Source organism: Hippocampus comes, unplaced genomic scaffold (genome assembly GCF_001891065.2).
Source record: "Hippocampus comes isolate QL1 unplaced genomic scaffold, H_comes_QL1_v1.1 scaffold68, whole genome shotgun sequence".
Classification (NCBI taxonomy): domain Eukaryota; kingdom Metazoa; phylum Chordata; class Actinopteri; order Syngnathiformes; family Syngnathidae; genus Hippocampus; species Hippocampus comes.
The window spans coordinates 616,053-633,115 of record NW_017805625.1 but is presented as its reverse complement, the minus strand read 5'-3'; the positions used below and the strand labels follow the sequence as shown (position 1 = coordinate 633,115).

Sequence of the window (17,063 nt, the reverse complement as noted above, 5' to 3'; positions counted from 1 at the left end):
GCGCGCGTGCACACGCGCGCACGCACACACACACACGCGCACACACACACACACACACACGGCGCCAAAGTGATGAGTCAATTTTGGTGTGCCTGAAGCTGCTTCAGAGGTGGTTACGACAAGTGAGGGCAGGTGAGGGCGGGTGAGGACGAGCGAGGGCAGGCAAAGCGGATGAGCAATCCATCAGAAGACTGGGGGGCTCGGAGTTGTGGGCATTGGGGTTGCCAGAGCGTATTTGCTGCTCTTACCTTCACCTGAGGAGACTGTAGTTTCTGGTACATCTCTAAAGAGTAGTGATGCAGCCACACCTCCACAAACATCTGTCGCACGCACACGCACATCGATATTTGAAAGAGTCCCTTTTTTTCAGTCATTGCTTTCAGCGAAGGCAAGGCACCTGCAGCAGCGTTTCGGACCTCCAGATTTCCTGGGCGGCGGGGTCGGCGTTGACGGACGGCTGATGAAAGATGTGATGCTTCAGCAGACTGGGACTGTGGAGGCCGTAACCTGCCAATGAGATGTTGGACGACCTGCGCGGGCGTTCGGTAGATGAGTTTCCGTGACGACGTTGACATTTGACAACATTGACACAGGGTGTGAAATGGTCAGTTGCATAACACAACGATGGGAGAGTATGAGCGGTATGCAGGTGATCCGCCCGTCGGCGCGCGGATACCTTGGAGTAGGTGCGCTGACGGAGCCCCTGTTGTCAGAAAACGGGGACGGGGGCACACTTCCTTCGGTAGGCAGGAAGTACTTGAGGTACATGTCCACCAGCACGAAGTAGGCGCTGTCAGTGCTGCCGCCGTGTTGGCCCACAGGCAAGCTCTGGAAAATCATCCAATCTCATCACAACTCCAAACTGTGAATGTGCGTGCGTGCATGATTAACGCTTCTCTCACCTTTGGCGTAATGAGACAGGAGGCAAAGTAGAACATGAAGAACTCAAAAGGATATGCACTGCGTTGAGGAAAAAGTTTAGCCGGCATGTGAGAGTTGAGCCCAGTTGCAAACGTGTCAAGCGCCATGTAAGGCGTGAAGGATACTCAGTGCCATGTTGAGAGTCAGCATGCCAGACATGGGAAAGTGAGGCCGGTTGTGAAAGAGCGGACAGTCGGGAAGGACGCCTTCCTGGATGGACGTCTTCACCGGCGCCTGCACGTGAAAACGTACAACAGAGCACGCCAAATCCATGAAGAGATCCATTGCAAACAAACTCGAATAATCGCCCAAGACTCCAACGACAAGACGGGGGATGGTCTTACCGGCAGATAATTGACAGGCACTTCATATTTGTACTCTTCTGCTTGAAGTTTGTAAACCAGTTTCATCATGGACCCACTGAAGAAGACAAATAGAGGCTCATCATTTTGTTTATGCGGAAACGCACACATCACTGTCATGTGCGGATGCAATGAGTCACCTGGGCTTCAGGAAGTCCACGACCAGTGCAAAGTCGCTGCATCGCGAATGGAGAAGGCGAAGGTTCCATCCTCCCAGGATGCCGTCCAGGCTTCCGAAGACGCTCTCCACTAACCACGAGAAGATGGCGTGCAGCTCCTGAAGCGGCCAGCAAAATAATGATCGCTCAATTGATTCTTTTGTAATGACACATCTTTGCCCGATGGCGAATGGAAAAACACTGCAAGGATTAGCATATGTGTCTTGGGGGGATTTTCGTAGGTTTCACTTGTGGCCAAATATGCCAGGCACTGCATTTGGTTTTCACCGTCATTTATAGCCAGACACAAGAGGAGAGCACAGTCGCAGGTCTTTGGGCAGGACAGCTCTTCCAACCGCCTCCTTCCACTGTTTCCTTCACTTTCTTTCATTCGGCAAGCTTTGGAGTCTTACCTGACTTTCTTTACTCTCCTTTGATTGAAAATGACATCCAAAAGCAATTTGGCATTTGGACTCCTTTTTGCTGATGCTAGTAGTAGTTTGCAATTGTTTTGGCAGCAGATATGCAAATGTAGTTTTGACAAAAAATATTCAACTATTTAAGTAAGTTTGGAAAAACCCTTATGTGTGCACCCGGACTCCTTTTTGCTGATGCTAGTAGTAGTTTGCAATTGTTTTGGCAGCAGATATGCAAATGTAGTTTTGACAAAAAATATTCAACTATTTTAGTAAGTTTGAAAAACCCTTATGTGTGTACCCATGCGAACAAGTGATCTTGGGAATACCAAACAACAGGCTTGACAAATGCACCATAAGCTGTGAAGATCACGTCGAGTGTTTTTCGCTTGTACCTTTGCGTGATAGTCTTCGATTATCTTGGTGAGATCCTGGCATCGCTGAGCCAAAGTTTTGTTGGGTGAGTCCACTTTAAGGTTGGCCTGAAAGCACCACACACACACACACGTCTTAATTTCTTCCAAGCAATCGATCAGAAATCTGTCAATCAATCGGGCCTCACCAGGAGAAAGCCAGGATGCTGTAAGCTTGGAGCTGCCATCAAACAGCAGCTGGCAGCCCAATTCGTCCTCCAAAGTCTCCTTCGCTCCTGAGCCAATCGCAAAGCACAGTCAGACAGTGACTGGTCGCCGGGGAATGTCAGTTTTTCAGTGAGGCAATGACTGATCGCCCGAGTTTTGAATGAAGAATGTAGAATAACATGTTTTGGAACGTGGGGCGTCGTCCTCCAAAGTCTCCTTCGCTCCTGAGCCAATCACAAAGCACAGTCAGACAGTGACTGGTCGCCGGGGGATCTCAGTTTTTCAGTGCGGCAATGACTGGTCGCCCTTTTGAATGAAGAATGAAGAATAACATGTTTTGGAACGTGGGGTGCAAAGTCCACCAAAAAAAAAAATAAAAAAAATAAAAAAACTGGCGCCCAGATTCGAACTCCCAACTGCAGAGCTAGGAAGCAGCTGTGCTAACCACTCGCGCTCTGCGCTGAAGCCTTCATGATAATTTCAGCACATTTAACCAAAATATTTTTGACAAATTCAATTGTCACTCATCAGAGGTGCTGGCGGCCGTAAAGAAGTCACTTTCTTTTTACTTGATTTAAGTCAGCAAAGTAGCTATCAGTGATTAGCATCAGACACTGGGTTAGCAAGCTTAGAAAACAAAACGAAGACAAAATTGTTGCGATCATCAAACGGTTGAACGTTGTCCCGGTGACTGACCTTCTGTGCGCCTTCACAGATGGGAAAAAAAAAACGTTGGATAAACTTTTTTTAGTCGTGTTTTCACGTCAAGCAACAGTTTCCAAACCCCCGCTGCAGCCTTCTTCTTCTTCGTCGTCGTCTTCTTCACTTGAGGTTGCAAATGAGTTTGAAGTGTAGTAACGCCCCCTGTCAAACGGAGGATGCACAGCGCGCTGTAGCAACCCAGCAGAGCTACGTGCCTACGTGGTGGCCATATTGGCGGGGGCGGCGTTCTCAAAGGTCATGCAAGAATATTGATATTAAGCAAACCATAACTTGCTGCAAACATTATCTAATTATGGAAACTAACCAGAGGGGAGCACGCTTCGCTTCTCCAAACTCACCAATCTCAGAGAAGGGCGTCAGAGTGAATTTTCGACTGCACCGTGTGGGACAGTCTATGCACAGCTTCTTTTTGATTGGTGCTTGTCTTGGGTGCCTTGGAAAATCCAGTGACGCTTGTGCACTATTCTAATAATGGTGAGTTCGGAGAGGCAAAGTTATCACACGTCTCACTCTCCATTTTTCTTCCAAAAATCCAAATTATGGAATTGGTGCAAATTTTCTCAATGACAAGAGCAGAAGAAGAGGAACATGCTTGTTCAAATGGAATGTTGGCAGCTGGGTATACTATTGGTTTCCTGAAACGTGGAAGTGTAAAAATGTATGCCTGTCAATTGTGTCCATGGAGGCTGTGAAAGGTGCATTCATTATTGGAATTGTAACAATAGTTATCCTGCTGTTTGGAGCTGTCAGTTTTCTGATTTATCACAAACTTCAGAAGACAGAGTCATTTTTTATTGAAAATGGGCAAGCTCCTTATTCTCCTGTACCTCACATTCCTGTTTAGGAGGCAGCGAGGCCATCTCCTCCACATACACGTTATGATTAATTATACATTACATTACAAAACCTTATCATCAGCCCCTTTTGGTTGCCCCGTCAACTCCTATTCTCCCTCCAGTGACAGTCCAAATGCTCAATGAACCGTAATCAGTCGGCCCACTGCGTTCTGTCTCCCTCGGTTGGTTATTGTCTTTTTTCTGTTGTACTTTTAAGTGAATTTTGTTGCTGTGTATTTGTGCATGTGCAATGACATTAAGACATTCCGTTCAATTCCTAGAAAATCACCATGTTCCATCAATGGTGAGGTATTTTTGGACAAGGCTTGCTGGCTACTCATGTGGTCTTTGGAGGTTGCCTGGTCCCAGTGGGCATCAGGTTGGTGATCCCTGCTATGGATCAAACTCAAGCGCGTGTTGTCCATGATGCGGCGAGTGGTCTCAAATGGTTGCGTGAGGCAATTGGTTCCTCCTGACACGAGCTTTGCTGCTTCCATGTTTTAGCTTGAAAGTGAAAACTTTGTGCTGCCGCCGTTTGTCTCGGAACCACAGCTGCTCGCAGTAGCGCTCAGCCACCTTCCGCTCTTTGGTGCTGACTGGCCACGTTGCTGCGAGGCCCTGGGTGGAAGCAGGAGGGCCCTGGGTGGGGTGGAGAACACTCGCGGGGATGACATGGAGGCGGAAGCGACTGACTATGCGGACATATTTGCCTTCGCCGCTGCTACAAGTGTAGATGCCGTCGTCAGCCAGTTGGAGGCGCTGGAGCAGCAAACCTCCGCTGGTGCGCACAAGCCGCTCGTCCTTGCTAACTGGAAGCTGAGGAAAAAAAGGAGACCCTTCTTAAAGTCTATCGGTTGGTAGGAAGGAAAAATGTGAGTGGAAAAACTATCACTGCAAAGTTTTCAGGCCAAGACTTTACTATGACTTTTCATTTGGTCATGGAATTATTTGTTTGATTTTTTTCACCACTAATTTTATTGTTCTCGGCAGAGCACAGACACGAGAGAGAAAAAAATGCAATGATGCAAATTCATAAATGTGTGAGCTTCCTTGTGTGCACATTTTGTTGAACTCACATGATGGCGCTCATTCCTCCGTTGCAGCGTCCACGACAGCGCCGCCTGTGGAGAGCGATGGAAGCACTCCAGGAAGGACGCGTTTCCCTCCATGCCGTACATCACCTTCTCGTCGCCCAAAACTCAAGCACAAACACATCAGCTGGATTCAAGACCACGTCACGTCATAGTGCAGCTTCATGTGGAAAATAAATCGTCTGAATGATAATACATAACTTTTAATTATTGTAGTAAATTAGATTAAAATGTTTATAACTTACAATCATCTGTGATTGGACAACGACTCCAGGACTCGCCATATGCTGGGTCATGCCCCCGTGAACTCCTGACACGCACGCACGCACAGCCCCCCCCCCCACACACACACACACCCAGGAAAGTTGGCAAAAAAGACTGAGAAAGCTGAGGGCACGCGCTCATCCAAGATGGACTGATACAAAGTGAAAAAGTGTTGTGTGGTCTGTGACGGGTTGAGAAATTGAGAGCGTGCACGCACAAAATACCCACCCCCCCCCCCACACACACACACACACAGGAAAGTTGGCAAAAAAGACTGAGAAAGCTGAGGGCACGCGCTCATCCAAGATGGACTGATACAAAGTGAAAAAGTGTTGTGTGGTCTGACGAGTCCACATTTCTAATTGTTTTTTGGAAATTGTGGACATCATGTTGTCCGTTCAGTTCGTCTGTTGATTAGGAGCACTTGTGGTATTTTAGGATAAAGAGTCCATAGAGGGCTTAGAAAAGTTGCTATATTCAGCATAGCCACCAAATCACTATTTTGTCATCACTGACTGTACTTCTAGAATCAAGCTCCTCTCCATCGGTAGCCATGTTGTTAGTGTAACCAGTGCACATCAGCGAGGGAGGACACACTTTCAATAAACAAGTAAAAAAATGGCATTGCCAGATCCACTGAAAGTATAAAAGCAACGTGTCGCCCAGTACTCATTCACACCGAATTTGACAACAGAAACGGGCACGGAGAAGGGCGTTCCCTAGGCCGGGTCGGCACGTACCTGCGGCCGGAGACAAAGTGTGGCGAGCACGTCTGCCCGTCCCAGGCGCAGTACGGATCCCCAGACAAACGGCACTCGCTGCAGTCGGCGTACAAATGGCACCTGTGGAAGGAGAGCTGGGCCACGCCTCCTTCGCTGGAGACGTACAGCTGTTGCTGGGGCGGCAAACAAAAGCACCTTCGTAACTGATTTTCACATGCCTACGCCTTCCGCAAATAAGACATGAGCAATTCAGTCTTCATTGCTATCCTGTATAACAAAAAGTGCTGCAAAAAGAAAGAAACAAGAAAAATGTGTGCTTGTGCAGCTGTCTATTTTAACAAGAAAATCATTCATCATGTTTTGGTGGTACACAATGTGGAAACATTCCCAGTGCAGGCATTCACATTTATGGAGCAAGTGATGCCAAAAATTCATCTTGACAAAGCCTACTTGGAATGGATGACTGCTGTTTGGGAATGCAATCAATCAGCATCACTGAAAGTTGAGGAAATGCGAGAAGCGGACCTACTTTCTTGCTGGAGATTTTCATTTGGCGGATGGCAACTCCACTCTGGAAAGCAAACATATTCAAATTCACTATACAAATGAAAATGAATCAAAATGTCAAAACAGCGATTGGCAGCAAATCAAGACCCGAGCGTGGAATACATTCATTTAGGAACGACACACACATACACACAAGCGCCTGGACTTTCAAGTTGGCTTGTTCTGTGACCATTCAAAACAATCCTAATTCTAACAATCCTGCAGAAACATGGTCACATTATTTAATACAGAACCATCTCTTTTACTCTGTAAAAACAAACAAATAGCGACAGTAAAAACACCATTCCATCAAATGGGTACGCACGCCTCCGCCACCAGAGGGCAGTATTACAGTCTAACAGTCTTCTAGTACAAGATTCTATTGCAATAGTTTTGCCAGCCAACTGATGAGCAGTTGTGGTCTCTCAAGACACGCAGGACACACGCAGCCCGCTGCTTGCCTTGCTGTTCACTTGCAAATTTCTCATGCTGGAATTACAAGTTATCACTTCCTGACATGGGTCGTGCAAAAACAGCATTGATGGTATGTGTTCCTTAAGGAAAAATGGACATTTACAAAGTCACCTGGAAGACACTGAGTTCTTCCAGAAGAATCTCTTCCGTCGTTGAGGCCATGACCTTCAGCACCTTGCCGTCATCTGCAGGACACGCAAACAAAATAAATGAGAGATACATTTACTTCTGCTGACAGACATCACAAAGTGGGTGCATAAGCGTCAGCCGTCATCAGCCGCTACTTCGAGCTTGCCTGCAAAAGTCCGATGAAACCAAAACCAACCGTGTGGAAAGTCCGCTGAAACTTGAGGAGGTGACATGGTGCTTTCTTAGTATGAAGAGATTTAAAATACAGTTCCGTGCTAGCTTTAGCGCCACAACTTATCATTTTGTCTATTGTTTCGCTATTGTTGTGTTAGGAACGAGCTTCAGATATGCTGCCGTTTGAGCAAAATGAAAATCGATGCTGGCATGTGTGAGTCCCTGGCATGTGGGCAAGGAGAATGGAAGTGAGATACGGACCTGTTCCTAGGAACAAGACGTCAGTGGTTCGCCCCTCTATGTCCAGTCTGTCCACAAGCAGACTGGTGAGCAGGTACGACACGTTGACGCGCGTGAAGACCGGTCGCCCGCCCACAGGCAGGACGGCTTCCCACATGAGTTGGTGCCGCCGCATGAAGTTCACCACTTCATCTGGGAAGTCCTCAGTGGACTCGTGCAGAGCGTCATATGTCTCGCTGGGACACTGGAGGACCAGTCAGAAACCGCTCAGATTCATCAGAGGAGCATTCAGAGACCAGTCAAATTCACTGGAAACAAGTCTTGGACAGTCACTCATTCCAAGACGAGTGAGAGCAGGCACACTTTTTTTTTTGGGTGGTAGGAGAGCGGGTGCTAAATGTTCTTGTCATTATCATCACCTATCTACATAAACGCTACGCTTTGGGCATGCGGTCTAATATTGACCTTTGACCATATATTTCCTCCTCCAGAAAGAATTTGTTGAGAGTAACTTACAGCCCCAGGTCTGGGGTAGGGTATGCGGCCTTTGAACTCCACCCAGCGATGGTCGGGGCTGTCCTGGTGTGCGAACGGACCGTTGAAGGACGCGCGAATGCTTGCCATGGAGAAGGCGCACACGGCTGAGCCTGCCAACAGAGAGCTGAGGGTGAAAGAAAAGCGCCAGTGCCACCGTCGTTCTTTTCTGGCCTGAAAATGAAAATTGGCATGAGGCTGACCTGGAAGTCCGGAAAAGGCCGTAGATGACGGCGTTCTGAGGGTCCTTTGTCTCCATCACAAAGACATCCTCTGCAGAAAGAAAAGCAGCAAGTCTTCATGTTGGCAACAAAATGCCCGCCGTCCAACTCCAAGCCAATCGCTACTCTACAGGAACTCCCATCAGGTCTATCGAGCGCTTGGCAGGTCTACCTTACAATTTCTCTGGTTCTGGGTTTGAATCTGGGCACGGTACCCACAACGGCGAGCACCGTAGATACGGACAAAAACAGCAGATACAGGCGGAGATGGCGGACAGGGATGGACATGGACGGCGGACGGGGGCTAAGAGTTGGACACGGACAAAAACGCTAAACGCAAACACAGACAGCTGACGCAGACAAAGGCCAACATGGACAAAGACGGCCAACACGGACAACGATGGCAGACACGGACGAAGACGTCTGACAATCAAAGATGGCCGACACAGTCAAAGACGGCCGACACAGCACGGGTGAAAACAACAAACACAGACGAAGACATCAGAATTGTTGAAAGCCAGTAAAGATGACGGACGTGACCGGACTAACCAAGTTCGTCGAAATGTGTGTGGACGCCGGACGGCCCCAGGACGGAACACACCAGGCGGGCTTTGAGGAAGGTCGTCCAGCGGTTGATCAGGCTGCGCCTCCCTCCCATGTCGTTCTTCGTCCAGCAGACAGTTAGGAGCAAAAAGGCATGCGGCAAGTGGTCAGGTCAGCAAGATCTTCTCTATACTATCAAAACCCGCGGTCGCAGTGCCATTTGCGCCTGTGCTCCGTCGCTCTTGAAAGTTTTGTCCGGATGCTGGAAAACCGCTGGCATCGAATGAGTTCCTCATCAGTCTCTTTGTGGAGTCCGATTTGATTTGATGGAACTGTTTCATGTTTTTGCCATGTCAGGAGACCCATATTGACTGTGAATGCCTCATTATTATATTCTGTTGCTTTTGTGGATAGTTCTTGTTGTGCAATTGAGGTGCCATCAAGGCCCAGGTGGCAACCGCAGCGGCGCGGTCATACCTTACAAACTCGAGCCACTCGGCTGTAGATCTTCTTGTCCCACGGCTCCGCCTCCACCGCCGCCTCCCTGAAGAAGAAGTAGATCTTGTCGTCTGCGGCGTTGTGAGTTTCGGCGATGGCGAAAGAAGCCACGAATTGGGGAACTGACAGCATGGACAAACAAGTCAAAGGATGTCCGCGCGGTCTCCACGGCCACAAAGTGTGTTAAGCTGTTACCGTTCAGCCAGTTGTGGTCGTATGCTTCCGTGCGCAGGTGGCGGCCGCCGGCCCCTATTGACGTTCGGAAGATGGCAGCGTTGATTCCCATGAAGTCCACCGACGTGCCGGCGTAGATGTCGCCATCTAAAAGAATGACGCATTCAATCTTTGGCTTTCACACCGCAAACGCACGAGTCGGGCTCCATTTCGAGGCGAATGAATCATGAGGAGTCCTGTTTGGTGTCACTTTGTTTTCTCGTTTCCTCTCGGCGCGGAGGGGAAGCCGAATCATCCGGGTGTCTCGAGACACTCGAGCAACAACCTCAGAACATTTTGCTACTTCTGCTGCTAACATGAAAAACAAACGTGTGCGTGTGTCAAGCGGTACCACTGAGGTGAGCGGCGAAAGGTTCTTTGGGACTGTATGGACATTTTCCCCGTCCGGCCGTCACGGTGTGAGGCAGCAGCGAAAACGCCTCCTACAGGACACACATTTGCATGAACACGTCAAGACGATTTTGACGATACACTGGAACCAACAATTTCGTTGAGGAGCGACATTGTTGAAGAAATAGCATGCTAACTCAGGCACTAATGTTTGGGCTCACAAACAGCCTTGGCAATGTTTACTGTGTGACACATACAGATGTCACTCTAGTTGGATTACTTGGATTTTATTCCACTCGAGCGGTCACTCCTTCCGTCGCCACCCGGTGGCCATTGGAGGAGCGACGAAGAAGACAAGCGAGCACTCACCCCGAGTCCGACTCGGAGGAGGCCGCACTGCGGCCTGAAGGCACCCGTGCCGCAAACGTATACGTGCGTGTCATTGACGGCTTGCAGCAGACGCACAAAGTTGGCGCAGTCATCCTGAAAAGAAAAAAAAAAAAAAAGAGCTCAAGGCTTTTCGACTATGTCCTTCTTGAAAATGTCAACTTACGTGCAAACTCTTTCCGATGATGAGGCAGCGCTGCACGGCCTCGTCAGCGGCGGGCCAGGAAACCTGCGGACGCGGCCACAGCATCAAGCTTACTTTTCAAACAGGTCTGGCCAAACTAAACCATGTTTACCTTCATTTCTCAAGAGTTAAGCACATTTTTTTTGAATGAATGAAATCATCAAAATCCAGAGGAAGATGAGGGGTATTATACGTGGGTTTCCAGAAAAGTTTCCAGACTTTTATTCCAATATCTGTCATGTCTAATGCTACCAATGTATATCAAATAATGTGCTGATTTTGACATAATTTGCCCACTGAGCTAAGGGACGATTTGTGTTGCATTCATATTTTTGGCAATCTGGGCTTCGGGGTTGCTTGCTTGTTTATCCTGCAAGAGCTTGCCGTAGTGTGAGCAAAGTGCTCTGCATTATAACGCCTATCACACCACAGTGATATCTTTTTGGCTGCTCACCAACATCATGAGGTGTTACTTAAGGCTGACTGATTCATTTGACATGCAAACGTCCATTGGTTAGCGACCTAGCTAGCGTGCGTGACATTGGTGTCAGGCTGAGGACACTGAGGTGTCATTGATGTGGTGTCAAGGTGACTTGAGGGCTGCTTTGCAAATGTCCTACCGTGTTCCAAGGAAGATCAACGCTGTCCGAGCTCAGCATGTGGATGTGATCTTTCCCTCCAACCAATAAGCGGCCATGATCTTCGTCCAATAGGAGTACCTGGATACCGCCGCTGGTCCCGCCCCCCCAGTAGACCGCCGAGCCGTTCTTCATTTCTGTCAATCAAAATCCAATGTGAATGGACTTCCATTTCTTAGCCTCCCGTCACACGAAGCTCCAGCAATGAGCTTGAGAGCAGAAGCTGAATGTGCCATTTCCGACCTTGATGCGAGAGCTTCAGCCTGGCATCCCATTGAACACGCGTGTTGGCGCCCATCGCTGTTATCACGGCCAGTGGGAAGAGCCACAGGATCTTGACGTACAGAGACCACGGCGACGCCATTTGTATCCGAAGCGGATGCAAAGGCGGCTGACAAAGATCACTGGAAAATTGCGTCCAATTACTGTTCAACTTATGACATTGGATTTGAATGTACAATTTTGGCATATCGGTGACAACAGGTGAATCCAAAATTCTCACTTTTCAGAAAACCGGATAAAAACCCAACGTCAAAGAGAGCGAGCCATTTTGAACAATTTCACGATTGTTTCTTTGTATGAAAATAGCAGACCCACATGTGGACAGATGTCTCAGTAGCACTGATTTCAAAAAAAAATAAATAAACTTGCCAAATTTGGATGTATTATTTATTTATGATGGCCTCACAATGCTGCGCATGCACGGGCAGAAATATGCAGGGTCCGCAGATTGTGCCTTGACAGCACGGACTTCTATATGAAAGGACTAACACTGCCGCTTAGCAGCCATTTTGTGTTGCCTCTCACTAAGCACTTCCTCACTTAATTTCCGCGCGGAATTTTCACACAATTTTCTGCCTCTATGGCAAAAATGCTACAGTGCGCGACATACAGTTGAACCAATATGTCTGGGAGAAGCGCCACATGCACATTTCATTGATAAGAATGCCCTTTTAAATTTTCTCTTCAAAGCTTGATGTTCAAGTGCGACTAAACGATTGGTCTACATTATGTTGTCACAACCCTCATCGATGAAATGAAAGTAAATACTATCGCGTCAAAAATTGCTGTCAATTGTAAACTCAACTTCTGTAAGTCACAATTCACGATGCTGCGATAATATATTATGAATGGTCGATACACACAGTGAAGTGCATTCTTTGAGAAGATGGCTGCGTTCTGGCTTTTCCCGCGACGTCGATCCCTGATTTTCAAAGATATATGAGATTTCTTGAGTCATTTATGTAGGTCTTGTAACCCCCGCCTTCTTAAGGTCTCAATAGCCAATTAGCTGCTTTCCTACACTACATAATTTATTGATTTAAATTACATCAGATATTTCAAAGTAAGGATCCTGGGAATTTGTGAAAATGTCATTATAAAAACAGTTCGTTTATGTTTTTTTTTGGTGTATTATCATTAATTATTAAGATCGTGAATATAATTTAACGTGGGAATAGTGTTTTGTGGCAAATAAATTTCCCTAGAAAACAAAGTCATCTGTGCTGATGTGAATTACAGGCATGCAAACGCTCACACAGACTGTAAATGTTTACTTGATGTATGACAACAGAACAATAACATCCACATTTAGAGTTGAATTGATGAACAACAGGCTCAAAACACTCTACTGCAGGAAAGTCGCACACGCACGCACACACACACACACACAGTCGAGGAAACACACAAACACACACAATGGAGGAAATGTAGTCATACACTCTCACCAAACAATTTCCACGCATAAGAGGAAAGAGACACACACACACACACACACACACACACACACACACACAGGAAACCGGAAGACATCCACAATGGTGGGAGCCCAAAGTGACACAAACCCTGAAAGAACACAAGCAACTAAATAAATAAACCGTACTGTAAGGATGCAGCAACACACACGCGGTTGCGCGCGTACGTTTGGGCGCCAAGCGGTGAATGAGAATTCGCAGCACTCATGATGCTGCTGCTGCCTCGCAAGCAAGAAGAAGCATGTGGAGATTTTTCACTTGTGCTGCTCCGGTCAACACAACAACTTTGCCACATTTTCTTTCCGGCACTTCATTATCAGAGTCATCACATCAATTAAGTTTCATTCAATGACAGCTCACCGGTTGTGTTGACGTCCTGACGTCAGGGCAACGGTGATGACGTCATATAGAGGAGAAGCCCGTCGTCCGTACGAGGTGCGGCGAGACCGTCCCGGTGGTGTTAGGGTAGTAGACGTCGAAGAAGCAAGAGTGAAGCGTGTGACGTTTAGCAGGTGGGCCTGGTGGGCTTCTCGTGCAGTTCTGGACTGTAGCTGGACTCAGCAGTTGGTCACCCGCCCTCGGGCGCACGGGGACATTTACCACGCTTGCGTTCAGGTGGGCGTGCTCTTCTCTTCTCCTGTGGTGGGAGGTGTTTACTCACTCATTGCTCGGCCATGGAGTCAGAGCACCGAGAAAAGTTCCTCGTCGGGAAGGAGCTCATGAGTCAAAACGACTTCGGTGAATCCCTTCCAGCCAACCACGAGATCAGCCGTTGGATGTGGGCTCGTGCTGGTTGTTGCTCACGCGTTTTCCTTCAGGTGATTTTGATGTGGCATATGTCAGTCAAAAGCTGAAAAGGGTCACTCACGTACAGCAAGCTCATCTTTCATGAACAACAATACAACATGAAATCAGGGTCAAAACATTCATGCGGATTGGATATTTACGCCAAAAGAATCCTCGCACAACCTATTCATTTATAACAGGAATTTAAAAAAGAGGTTAGTGTATGGTCAGAGATTTACACGCCTTGCGCAAATCTCGATTGCCAGAAGAATTGTCATGATAACGAGAGATGACGGGCAGCGTGCTGTTTTTTTTTCTTCACAGGGATGGCCTTCAAAGATGATAACGAGAGATGACGGGCAGCGTGCTGTTTTTGTTCTTCAGATGGATGGCCTTCATATTGTTCCCCCTTGCTTATCAAAAAAAGCAAACACCAATCACATTTCATTTTTTTCTTCTGCCATTTCAAGTGTGCTGTAAATTTAAGTGAGATGAGTTGATAGCAAACATTCTTTCAAACGTTTTGCAGAAATAATAGAAATTTACATTTTGGTGAAAATGTGTGGATGGGGGTCGGGGTGGGGGGGCGTTGGTTTGATACCGATGTGCATTGAGGGCTTGGAAAATTGTACTAATATGGCCAGCAAATGGCCAACTTGTTGGTGCTGTTCATGTAGTTAGTGAAAGGCAAAAACAGCCCTTGAAAAGAAACTGAAAATAAGGGATGACGTGAATAAACTAAGGACTTGACACAAGCTAGCTCCACCTAGCTCGTGTGACACGACGGGCCTCACCGTGGCAACAGGAAGCAGAGAGAAGCAGGCTGCTGACCTTTGGCATCCACGGCCATGGCAGGAAATAAATGTCTTTCCTGAGGTTTTCATTGCGTGTCTGTGGCAAAACGGGCAGTGCTTCTTTGGGCACGCTCTCGTTGCTATGGCGACATCACGTCAGAAAACTCAAGACGGAAGCTTACTCACTGACTTTGACAAAGGACAAGTGGAGTTTTTTTTTACTGTTGCGACGTCCAACCAACTTGGGTATTGAATTGGCGCCGCCGGTTTGGGAGAGCAGAATGCTGACCGCTGAGCTAAAAGTCTGGGCCGCCAGCCCAGTTTAGAAGTCTCTTAGAAGACACAGGAAGTCTATTTTTTTCACCCCCCTGCCGCCGGTTTGGGAGAGCAGAATGCTGACCGCTGGGCTAAAAGTCTGGGCCGCCAGCCCAGTTTATAAGTCTCTTAGAAGACACAGGAAGTCAATTTTTTTTTTTTCACCCCCCGACTCCCAATCACCCAGCTCAAGTCGGCATCCATTATGAGATAAATATTTCCATCAATGGGTTGTGAGGACGGATTGTTTTCAAAGTGTGTGGCCCCTCTATCCCAGCAGGGTGTCAACATGCGCATTCATCTATTATTGACCGGCGACGTGCTTGCACTTAATGATATTTATGTCAACGAGGAGGACGGGGAGGGGACATGGATGCACTTCGACCCCCCAGGTAGATGCCTTGGGACCACCGTTGGCCTCGCCCTCCTCACGTCCCCGGCTGCAAGTCTTTTTACAAGCAAGTACCATCTTAATGAGGAAGTTTCCATGCCACAACTGCTCACGTGGCCGCAGGGCATCTTGAACACACACTGTCCATTTGCATCCCGAAAAAGGGACAGCATCCATGGGGGAGGGGGAGCCCACAACATGGCCGATAAATGGTCGCGTTTCCACACCAATGACCAGGCCAGTGCTGTCCAAACTCACTAACTAAGCTGGGGAATCGTTGTGGTGGTGACACAGCCGACAAGAGCAGCTCAAATACACTTGAGCTGAATGCCGGCCGGGCCTGTGAACTGGTGGGAGGCGTGCGGATAAAACGTTTCGATGCGACTGCTTCATTCTCAACACAGCCCCATCCCACTTTGACAATCGGTCGTCATTGTGTCATGAGACGACATATTTGTGTCATGTCATACTTGCCCTTTGCATGCGTTCTACAAATGTGGGACTACAATGATTCTTTTGCAAACCTTCCTAATTTATTCTTGTTTCTTTTTTTTTCAGATTGCATGTAAATGTCTTTGAATCCCTTCATCGTTGTTTGTTCTTTCTTCTGAACAAAAGGGGTTATCACACTCTGGCTTTCTCTGCTTCTTTCTACTAAACACCCTCACAATGCTCCAAAATTTTTTTTCAGTCCACTGAAATTCATGCGACACAATGGGCAGCTTTCATCCGAGTTGATTCTCCTTCCCATCATAGTGCAAAGCAGCCAGACAAAAAATGCTTTCATCTCATCCTCTCTTCCAAGCTGCGGTTATGCACATGCACTTCCCGGCATCCATTTTGGGTGCTGCCCTTTTGAACAAAGCAGTCAACAAACAGTCCAACTTGGCCGAAATTCTTATCCAGGGCACCGTTGTGAGCCACAATGTGGACTCAAGCAAAGTAGCGCGGCCCTGAAGGCACAGCGTTCCCTCGTTGACGTCTTTTCTTGGTTTGTGGCCGTGTTGACAGGAAGCGGGATGTGGACTTCCTGTGTGAGGGAAGCGGCTATTGTGCGGGAGCGAAAGAGACATATTGTGCGGGAGCTCCCCAGGGTCACGTTGCACTCAAACAGGAAAGGAGCCGCCTGCGCCTGATGGCCTCCAGCAAGGTTGATGGACAATTTGGACTCCAACAGGAGTCAACTGAACTCCCGAGTCATAAAACAAGCCCAAACACGTGTTTTTTGTCGGTCACTTATGAACCCATGTTGGGTTGTTTTAGAATGAAGCAAAAAAAGAAAAAATGGTGAATATAAAAAGTCTACACACCCCTATTCTCAGCAAGAATAAGATTGAGACCAAGATGAGTAATTTTCAAACCTTTTCCTGTAATAACGGCAAATACAACGTCAACACAAACTGCGATCATGTGGTTGCACAAGTGTGCACACCCTTTTTCTATCAACTGTAAAGGGAGGAAAAAAAAAGTCAAGTAAAGAAGAAAAAGCTATGTCGACTCTTCGCATGAAGCTATTGTGGCTCCTTTGCTGGTTAAAGTCGCAAACGTCACTTTGCACACCAAAAGACGGTAATGCATGAAAATGTGAAGAAATATTCAAAGTCAAAAACAAGCTCACAGGAACGGCCAAAACGCAGATGGGAAATGTTATGAGAAGCTTCTAAATGTCTTGCAAATGACCAAATACAAAATGTTGATTTTTTTTTTTTTTTTAATTGCTACAAAGGCAACAACCGAAAAATATTTGATGTTATGGATTCTCAGAAAAAGGAAACATTGACGCATTTCTTGATCAAATGAGACAAGTTGCTGTGACA

At 47.3% G+C, this 17,063-nt stretch overlaps 2 protein-coding genes across 8 annotated transcripts in view; both read right to left on the bottom strand.

The window, feature by feature from the left end:
• smpd4 (sphingomyelin phosphodiesterase 4) overlaps positions 1-3,279 on the bottom strand; it is a 9,588-nt gene extending 6,309 nt beyond the window's left edge. For 2 of the 6 annotated variants that reach the window (XM_019880602.1, XM_019880606.1), the window contains exons 1-9: positions 2,420-2,631; positions 2,253-2,339; positions 1,424-1,560; positions 1,266-1,341; positions 1,047-1,155; positions 903-955; positions 677-828; positions 398-530; positions 249-320 (exon numbers count right to left, since the gene is read on the bottom strand). In XM_019880602.1, coding sequence (XP_019736161.1) covers positions 249-320; positions 398-530; positions 677-828; positions 903-955; positions 1,047-1,155; positions 1,266-1,341; positions 1,424-1,560; positions 2,253-2,339; positions 2,420-2,458 — 858 coding nt within the window. In that variant the 5' untranslated portion in view covers positions 2,459-2,631. Of the gene's footprint in view, positions 1-248; positions 321-397; positions 531-676; positions 829-902; positions 956-1,046; positions 1,156-1,265; positions 1,342-1,423; positions 1,561-2,252; positions 2,340-2,419; positions 2,632-2,760; positions 2,876-3,134 lie in introns of those variants that run through there. The other 4 variants (XM_019880603.1, XM_019880604.1, XM_019880605.1 and 1 more) reach the window with 4 other exon arrangements.
• A 652-nt stretch (positions 3,280-3,931) lies between these two features.
• LOC109522243 (semaphorin-3D-like) lies at positions 3,932-13,590 on the bottom strand. 2 transcript variants are annotated; one of them, XM_019880610.1, is made up of 18 exons: positions 13,321-13,590; positions 11,450-11,610; positions 11,189-11,343; positions 10,551-10,613; positions 10,367-10,480; positions 9,999-10,089; positions 9,629-9,754; positions 9,413-9,555; positions 8,942-9,056; positions 8,375-8,444; positions 8,154-8,298; positions 7,659-7,881; positions 7,206-7,279; positions 6,604-6,645; positions 6,093-6,247; positions 5,334-5,398; positions 5,074-5,195; positions 3,932-4,813 (listed from the first exon to the last, which is right to left on the bottom strand). In XM_019880610.1, exons 2-18 carry the CDS (start codon positions 11,568-11,570, stop codon positions 4,439-4,441), a joined length of 2,199 nt encoding a protein of 732 aa, XP_019736169.1. In that variant the 5' UTR covers positions 11,571-11,610; positions 13,321-13,590; the 3' UTR covers positions 3,932-4,438. The 2 variants fall into 2 exon arrangements, with proteins under 2 accessions (XP_019736169.1, XP_019736168.1); XM_019880609.1 differs by having other exon boundaries at positions 11,450-11,597.
• Positions 13,591-17,063: the final 3,473 nt, after the last annotated feature.

What these genes read in the sequence shown, in the direction of transcription:
- LOC109522243 (XM_019880610.1), bottom strand. Translation starts at nt 11,570, where the DNA reads ATGGCGTCGCCGTGGTCTCTGTACGTCAAGATCCTGTGGCTCTTCCCA. An exon ending in CACACATTTCGACGAACTTG is followed by an intron (nt 8,445 to 8,941) that starts GTTAGTCCGGTC and finishes TTCTTTCTGCAG; the next exon opens with AGGATGTCTTTGTGATGGAG. An exon ending in TTGTCCAATCACAGATGATT is followed by an intron (nt 5,196 to 5,333) that starts GTAAGTTATAAA and finishes TTTGTGCTTGAG; the next exon opens with TTTTGGGCGACGAGAAGGTG.